The 9179-nt window shown below is 33.9% G+C and overlaps 1 protein-coding gene and 1 long non-coding RNA gene across 2 annotated transcripts in view; both read right to left on the bottom strand.

The window, feature by feature from the left end:
- The window catches only part of LOC132062442 (probable sulfate transporter 3.5), a 5454-nt gene extending 702 nt beyond the window's left edge, over nt 1-4752 (bottom strand). Inside the window, exons 1-7 of the mRNA XM_059455016.1 lie at nt 4375-4752; nt 3804-4011; nt 3313-3484; nt 3156-3221; nt 2931-3044; nt 267-383; nt 5-163 (exon numbers count right to left, since the gene is read on the bottom strand). Of these exons, the coding sequence (XP_059310999.1) occupies nt 5-163; nt 267-383; nt 2931-3044; nt 3156-3221; nt 3313-3484; nt 3804-4011; nt 4375-4678 (1140 nt within the window). The 5' untranslated portion in view covers nt 4679-4752. The remainder of the gene's footprint in view (nt 1-4; nt 164-266; nt 384-2930; nt 3045-3155; nt 3222-3312; nt 3485-3803; nt 4012-4374) is intronic.
- A 2622-nt stretch (nt 4753-7374) lies between these two features.
- Nucleotides 7375-8968, bottom strand: LOC132063046 (uncharacterized). The gene is made up of 2 exons (XR_009416320.1): nt 8634-8968; nt 7375-7640 (listed from the first exon to the last, which is right to left on the bottom strand). It is a non-coding gene; the product is annotated as an uncharacterized LOC132063046 (long non-coding RNA).
- Nucleotides 8969-9179: the final 211 nt, after the last annotated feature.

Below are 9179 nucleotides of genomic sequence, written 5' to 3'. Positions count from 1 at the left end.
AAACCCCTTTTGATTTTAAGTGAATAACTATATTACCGGTGGTCAAGTAGCATGAAGCCAAAGATCCAAAAATGTTCATGAGACCAATGGCAATCATTTCCTTGTTGCCATCAACTTGTTCATTTCTGATGATGGCAAAACTCCGTCCAATGGCTATTCCTTCCTAGAAAAAATTCCATACAATCTTAATAAACACGTTTTTTATGATTGGCAACATAGAAGATTTTCTGATAAATGAAGTTCATATGGATAAAGGGTGTACTTACAGCTAGAGAAATCACTGCTGTGATGACTCCTGCTTTTATAGGTGCTGATATGTACTTCGGATTGAAATTTAAGAGATGAATGGATGAAGGATTTATTCCTTTACTCAAATGTCCAACCTGTATTATATATTCAGCAAAACACATTCCAAAATATATATGAGACAAAGGGACTATTTTTACGTTAGAAGAGGCACCATAAGAACGTTTTCTTTGAGAAAAAAACAAAAACAATATAAATAAATAACGCCCACAGCGTTGTCCGTTTTCAACAACAGTATTTTTTGTCCATATCCTTCGGCGCGTGGAAACAACTTGAATACTTTTAAGTCCAAATCTTCAAAATTGGCTCTTTCTTGTTAGGTGGAAGTCCACTCAGAAATAGATAAGCCATGTAAAAGGGATTTGTCTCAATAATAAACTGTAGCGAAACAATACCACACACCTCAATAGTCATTCTACGACATCCTTGAAAGAAAAAAGTTGAAAAAGATCATAAGTACACTGAATCCACGACTTTTGTAGGACTAAAAAAAAAAAAAAAAAAAAATTGAACCAAACTAACACAAAAAAAAAAAAAAAAAAAACATAAAAGGTTTAAACGCTTTAATTTAGTGCGTGAAAGGACCAAACTATAAGAATAAGAGTTTGGCCTTTCACGCACGAAATTTGTGCGTGAATGAGCCCAACAAAATATTCTTCCCATTGGTCTACCAAATTAATGGGACCTATATGTGGCAACTGATTTGGCTTCATATTCTTATGTGAATAAATAGACTTCATGGAAACATAGCTTTAATCCTATTTCCAGCCTTTTTTCGTGTACTCATCATCATTGGTCCACCACTCAAAACCATATACTAACGACGTGGCTTCATATTCTTTTACATGAAATCGACTTTTGGGTATTGACTGTTAAGGTTTGTAATTGAATGGACAAGATACGTCTCATTTTAATTAGAGATTTTGAACTTAAATAATGGATATGAAAAAAACACGGATGAAACACATCTTTTTTAATAAGCCTTATGCATATAGCTCCGAAATCCCAATATGTATCTGAATTACGGAGTAAAAAACCAAAAAAAAAAAAAAAAAAACTTTTTGGATATTGTTAGTTTAATTAGGTGTAGAGATGGAATTAGATAATTAATCCCATAAAATATTTTGAGAAGGAACAATTCAATGAAATTCATGAATCTACCTAGGTCAAAATTTTTGTGGATTAACTCAACAACAATAACATGGGTGTAATTCTACAAGTGAGGTCACGAAAAGAGTAGGATGTATCTTTGACCTTACCCCTACCTTTGAATTATTGTGAATTAATAAATAAAATAAATTATTTTTGAATTTTCGAATTATATTCAGGGCATTTGAAAATTCAAAAATAATTTATTTTATTTATTAATTCACAATAATTCAAAGCGAGTGGTAGCGCTCCATACATCCTACTCTTTTCGACCTCACTTGTAGAATTACACTGGGTATGTTATTGTTGTTGAGTTAATCCACAAAAATTTTGACCTAGGTAGATTCATGAATTTCATTGAATTGTTCCTTCTCAAAATATTTTATTAATTATCTAATTCCACCTCTACACCTAATTAAACTAACAATATCCAAAAAGTCTTTTTTTTTTTTTTGGTTTTTACCTGGTAATTCGTATACATATTGGGATTTCGGAGCTATATGCATAAGGCTTATTAAAAAAGATGTGTTTCATCCGTGTTTTTTTCATATCCATTATTTAAGCTCAAAATCTCTAATTAAAATGAGACGTATCTTGTCCATTCAATTACAAACCTTAGCAGTCAGTACCCAAAAGTCGATTTCATGTAAAAGAATATGAAGCCACATCGTTAGTATATGGTTTTGAGTGGTGGACCAATGATGATAAGTACACGAAAAAAGGCTGGAAATAGGATTAAAGATATGTTTCCATGAAGTCTATTTCATATATTCACATAAGAATATGAAGCCAAATCAGTTGCCACATATAGGTCTCATTAATTTGGTAGACCAATGAGAAGAATATGTCGTTGGGCTCATTCACGCACAAATTTCGTGCGTGAAAGGCTGAACTCTTATATTTGCAGTTTGGTCCTTTCACGCACTAAATTAGTGCGTGAAACCTACCTTTTTTTTTTTTTTTTTTTTTTTTTTTTTTTTTTTTTTTTTTTTTTTTTTTTTTTTGGCCTACAAAAAGTCATGATTCTAAAGAGAGATACTACTTTCTCTGTCCCAATTTATATGAGAATGTTTACTGGGCACTAAATTTAAGAAAGAAATAAAGATTTTTTGAATTTTTGAATCATATTGTCTAAAACAAGCCCCAAAATTTTTTGTGATTAGAAATCATTTCATTAAGGGTGAAATGGAAATTTTAAAGTTAAACTTTCACTAAATATTATTTTTTTAATTGACTAAAAAGGAAAGAGTGTCGTATAAATTGGGACGCGGGAGTAATCTTTTCCAAACTTTGACTCAATAAAGATTGCAAATTTAATTTTTCTTTTCTCCCATATGCGCCTGCCTATTCCTGTTCTAAATCTTCCTTTTTCTAGTTGGCGTACGAATTCGTCAGCTTTTATTTATGTTCTATCTGCACATTTCATATTATTAAATACATTTGGAAGGGGAAAAAAGAAATGAAAAAATGCTTACGATTTGGATGCCATGTTTTTCAGCATGGGCGAAGTAAGCGAAAAGGCAACCAACCATGACAGTTACCATTGGAGCTATGGCTGAAACCCAAAATAGCTTTGGTTTCTTGTTTTTCTGCAAATTGGATGTATCCATTCTTTTTGTCAGTCCTTTTTGATCTATGCATGATTTGTCCCAACATTTATTTGTACATACCATGCATACCAATATATTGGAAACACTCACCACAAATCTAGTGAATTGCAGGAAAATTAGGAAGATTATACCAACAACGGCACTCTCCCACTTCCACTGTTCAATAAATATACAAACTAGATAAGAGCCAAAATATATATGTACAGAAAGAAAATTGTATATATACTATAATCCAATGAGCTAGAACCTCTTTTCTGTTGTGGAAGATAGCACGTAAGACAGAGACCACATCAGTATGGGTAGTGAAATGTTTCAAACCAAGCATGCCCTTTAGTTGCTGCAAGCAAATAATTATTGCTGTCCCTCCCATAAATCCAGTTATGGTTGAATGTGATAGAAAATCTACCAAAATCCCAAGTCTGCACAAACAAAATATACGTGTAGTCTAGTACTCACACTAATATATACTTCATCTGTCCCAATTTATGTGATACACTTTCCTTTTTGATCTATAAAAAAATATATATATATTTCTATATTTAAAAATAATTTAACTTCAAACTTCCTCTTCTACTCTTAACGAAATGATTTGGAGCCACACAAATATCTATGTTTTGGACCACAACTACTCAAAAAATCTTCTTTTTTTCTTAAACTCCAGGTGCCTAGAAAACAATATCACATAAATTGAGACGTATATGTATATATACACATTGTAGAAATGAATAGTATATATACCTTAGCAAACCCAGAGCAGTCTGAACCAAACCAGCGAAAAGAGTGGCGGTGAAGACCAAACTGAGATAGAGAGGCATATTATCGTTAGCCTTCACTTTTTCCTCAATGGTTGCTGCAATAAGCAACGAGCAAGCAGCCACTGTCCCTACAGCAAGGTGCTTTGAACTTCCAAAAACCGCATAAATAAGAGGAGGAACAAAGCTCGAATCTGCATGCAAAACGCAGAGATAGACTCAATCTTGGCGTTTGTATATATCTTGATAGTTGAGAGAATTATGAAAATACTCCCTCCATCCCAATTTAAGTGTCTTACTTTCCATTTTAGTCTGTCCCAAAAAGAGTTTCTATATTTTTGTAAATTGACAATTCAAACATCCTACATGGCAAGTTTAAAAACACAAGATTCAAAGGATCTTTTAGTATATTACATAGTTTAGCACACAAGATTCAAAAGTCTCTTTTTATTTCTAAAACTTTATGTCCAGTCAAATTAAGACACTTAAATTGAGACGGAGAGAGTAGTGTGTGCATATATATGTATATTCGAGGAAAAAAATAAAAGGTAGCTTACAAAGTCCAATGATTGGAGGAATGTTTGCGAGCTTTGCATAGCTTATCCCTTGAGGGATGGCAAGGCTAGCAATAGTTATTCCAGCAAGAAGATCATACTTGAAGAGCTTCAAACTGTACTTTGGTAACCATTCAAAAATTGGAACAAAGTATTGAGTCCCCTTTAGAATTCTACGTGAAAGTGGCTCATTCTTGAATTCATGGAATGGATCATCTGGAAAAAATGTTTCTTTTAGGTTTGCTTTTAGTGATGTGCCAAAGCCTCTTGGCGTTGCATAGTTCACCCTATGCCAAGAACTCGTCATGCTTGAGATTGATATAGCTATGCAGAAGAAACAAAGAAAGAAAGAAGAGTAGTTTATAGGCGGATTTTTGTTTGAATCCTTTTATGCATATATATAGACTCAAAAAAGTGGGAAAATGATGCAAGAATGACGCTAAGAGTAGAAAAGTTATTGGAAACACGTATTTAATTGGGAGTGTTTATCTTAATTACCTTGCGTGATCTTGACTTATTAAAAGACAAAATTTCTAGTATAGTGCAAATTATATATACTGTTATGTCCTATTAAATGGACAAAGAGAATTAAATGATGGCTAGTTAATTAGCATAACGTGATATGAATCAATTCCTGTTTACGTGAGTATGATGCTTCCGTTAGTTAAAGTTCTTATATCATCAAGATAAAGAAAGCTCATAGAAAGGACATACATATCAAACTGACCTTTTATTTATGTCTGTTTGTTAATGAGCAGAGTATATGTTTCTAGGAAAAGAAATGACTTTTATTTGTATCGTTAGTGATTAGTCATTTTTTCGAGAGTTGAACAAACTAAATCTCTATATTGTCGACCGCTTTGTAGGTCTCACTGCTTTACCCCCAAATAGAAGTAATTAAGTGAACATAAAATTAGATGTATTTTGATAATCAATCCTCCAATTACCATTTCCATAGATAAGAATTGACAATCATCAAGGCTGATTTGTTCGTAATTCTTTATTGACTAACTTCCCCACTGGAGCACGCACTTAACCCAAGAGAAATTTCACCGGCCTTTCCCCTCCTCTCCTCCACTCAAACCAAATAGCCCTCCATGCTCCTTCGTTTCATTCAGGGGCGGCTCAACCCCTAGCTAGGCCACTAAGGTTGCCTTAGACCCCAAAATAAAAGAGGCCCATATATTATATACATCTGAGATTTTATTTTAAATATAATAAATTTTAAATAAAAAAATTATACGTATTATTAATGACAAGTATTCATTTTAGATCAACTATTTATTGCCAAATTTGTAAATAATTATTGGCAGTGTAAAAGCTTACTCGCATTCGATTTTACACCAAATTAATGAATATGTGAACATGCCTTTACATTATATAATTTATTAAAATCAAATTTGACTTTAATTGATGACTTAACTATTACACCAGGAAGTTAGACCCTTAAAATTATTTCATGTTTCATTACTCATGTTCACTTTTCAAATTGAATTGATTTTCACTTTACAACGGATTTTGTACCTGCTTTGAGCTAATTAGCTCCATATTAGTGTTTTAGACTCACTTTAGAACGAAAAGTTCCAGAAAATTTTTATAATTACAAATTAATATTCTACTCAATATATTCTATTAAATAAAAATATTATAAGAAGTTGATTATAACAAAATATTAGTTCGAATCTTTGCATCTATAACACTAAAAGAAAAAAATTCATACATATAATTTTAAGGTCTCAAACTAAGATTTCACTTTAGGCCCCCTAATCCGTTGAGATGCCTCTGGGCCTATGTTCATTATGTATTGAAAAAGATAATGGTAGATTGGTAGTGATCTCTGACGCCACAACTTTTACTACTACTCCCCTTTATGTTAATTTATATGCAAACTTTCTTGTTTTAGATAGTTTAAAATAAAATACATTTTTATAATTAGTAACAATTTAACTTTAAACTTGCCATTTTACCTTTAATAATATGATTTACATCCACACAAATACTGATGACTTATTTTAAGTCACAAATTTCAAAAGTCTTAAACTGTGCTCAATCAGGTACCATCAAATAAATTAAGAGGAGGGAATATTTATTTTCTTTTCATCTTCTTTATGGATAAGGGTTTATGTTGGACCCTTAGGATTTGTTGGGGGTAAAACGTCTTCGTCTATTGTAATTAGTGGAAATTTTCATGCAAATTGTTGAGCAGCCTTGATCTCAATATTAATTTTTGATCGTATGGAGAGTTTTGATGATTGAAAACATTGTACAATTGAGAATCTATGTACAAGGAAGAGTGTACAAAGATATAGGGTCCGTAACAAATCTTCAAAAGGATCCGGTGAACCAAACAACATAGATGCAGGATTGCTAAGAGAACCTTGTCCTTTAGACAAGAGTTGGAGACCGTTTAGTCTATGAAGAAGAAGCAGTTCCAGCGCACAAAAGAAAACCTTGGAGAATTAGGATTAAGATATGGAAACAATTTCATAATTAAACACATCAAATTAGCTTGGGATTAGGATAAGAAGATGTCACATGCGTTAGTCAAATCCATGCCAAACAAGGATTGGTTTTGAGAAATTAATTGAACCAAGTCTTGGTTGTATTGGGAGAACTACAAATGGCTATTCTACTTCTATATAAAGCATTACATTGATGCTTTGGAGACTTAGCACAATGAGAGAGACTTGAGAGATATAGCAAGATCTATATGAGAGTCTACCAAAAGAAGAATCAACTAGAACAACGTCAAAGAACCTGTTCCTATGAAGATTTATCAATATAGTTCTTAAGTTGCACTAGTTAGATTCATGTGATCCAAAACTAGACCTTGATTATATTCATGGTGAATTGTAGTTGGTGTTTTTTGTATTGTATAGGACTTCATTGACTGGGTAAAGTCATTGAGAATGTCACACCCCAACCTTGGTAGGGTGGACGGGCACACCAAACAGAAGAGCCCAAACAAGTATATAGATAATCGGGCCTCCGAGACCTCAGTACGCAAAACACAATACTTACATAACAATACTGACCACAGGTGTCCATCAGTCTACAAAAGCCTCTAAGAGTGTCTGAAAAAACAAATTGGTCGGGACAGGGCCTCGGCCTACCCAACTAGCCTGTACGACTAAATCAAAAGCGACTCGACTCGGCTACTCCAGGAGGAAGTGGAGCTTACCAAAATTCTGCTGATCAAAGCGGCCCAGCGTCTACTCACACACCCGTCACCTGCGAGCCTGGACCTACAGCATGACATGCAGCATCCCCTACCAAAGGGACGTCAGTACGAATAATGCACCGAGTATGTAAGGCGGATAAAACTAACGATAAGAACTGGAACTTAAAGTAAAACAAGTAAACGAGTAAACCAAGTATAGAAGAACTGTCACTTACCTGTAGGTCGTATTCTAATAAAACGTTTGCCAACTATATTAACTGAATGCTACAGCAGGTTCAAGTTACATCTACTTGGACACTAGTATCTGTCTTGAAACTACGCTCTGCTTGGGGCGACAAATGGGCCATGAAGGCCGGCAAGTAGGCTCCGATGGCCACCAAATAAGCCCGATGGCTAGCAAGTGAGCTCGGTGGCTAACAAATAAGCTTGATAACAAACAGATATGTGCAAGCGAACAAATAGGCCGCGAAGGCCAACAAGTCATGATTCGCAACTCAATTAATTTCTCCTACACTAACTCATTCAACTAAAGAACATTACATAGTGCGTACAATTAACTAAGTGATACAACTAAGGATAGCTTGCCCCTTGAATCTATACTAGTACATAAGTGCACAATCAGGATGATCTTACCAGTAGTGCAACTAGCACAAGAAACTATGTAACTAACAAGTGTAAACCCTGATCCTTATTTACAATTGTCCGTTTGGAGTCCTTATCTTAAGGAACCAACCAACGATCCCAAGTATTGTATAACTATCTTGTATGTTGCGATGCCTAATAGAGATTTTATAGGTTGGAGTAAATTCGTCGTAACGACCACAACCACCAACGGGCCAATTCATCTACTCTTTACTATACATACACTCGTACATGATGGACCAAATGGAGGACTATGAAACTAAGGACAAACTTGTGCTTATTGAGTTCTCAATTCAACTATTCTCAACACAACCAACAATAGAACAACCATTAACTATAAGAACGGAGTACCTACGACGATTACGCTCCTTAACTTCACTAGTCAAGTACGCTTTCTATTGAGTCATGCCAATTGAAAGAAAGGATAGCCATTACATACCTCGATTAGATCTTCGAATGACCACAACGAGTCAATCATTCAAATATACGTTTTACCTTATATACTCATACGAACTCGTAAATGACGGATCAAGCCTTGGTTGCTCCCTTTCGAACCTCTCATAACTTTACATCTCGATGAAGTAGCCTTTCATGCACTCGTTTAAGAACAAAATGGATAGCTAAAATGAGTTACAAGGTTGTTGTACGTTTTTCTTTCTTAAGATCTAAATTGAGAAGGTCTAAAAATGGAAAGAATGGAATGTTGTTGCATACGTTTTTCTTCCTTAAGTGCCAGGTCCAAATGAAATGTTCTCTCATAAGTTTATCATCCTAAATGGATCGCGGTCCACCCATTCCAACACATGCCACCAAATACTTATAGTTATGTGCCATATGTTACTTCCTCCCAAGATGCCGTGCCACTCATCACTGTATCCATTAATATTAATAAATCATCAATATTTTATAAAAATTAATACATACATTAATACTTCATTACAACATTCATGTAAATATATATATATATATATATATATATATATAT

This window comes from Lycium ferocissimum, chromosome 7, assembly GCF_029784015.1.
Source record: "Lycium ferocissimum isolate CSIRO_LF1 chromosome 7, AGI_CSIRO_Lferr_CH_V1, whole genome shotgun sequence".
NCBI lineage: Eukaryota > Viridiplantae > Streptophyta > Magnoliopsida > Solanales > Solanaceae > Lycium > Lycium ferocissimum.
The sequence above is the reverse complement of the archived record's forward strand: the minus strand, read 5'-3'. Positions and strand labels throughout refer to the sequence as shown.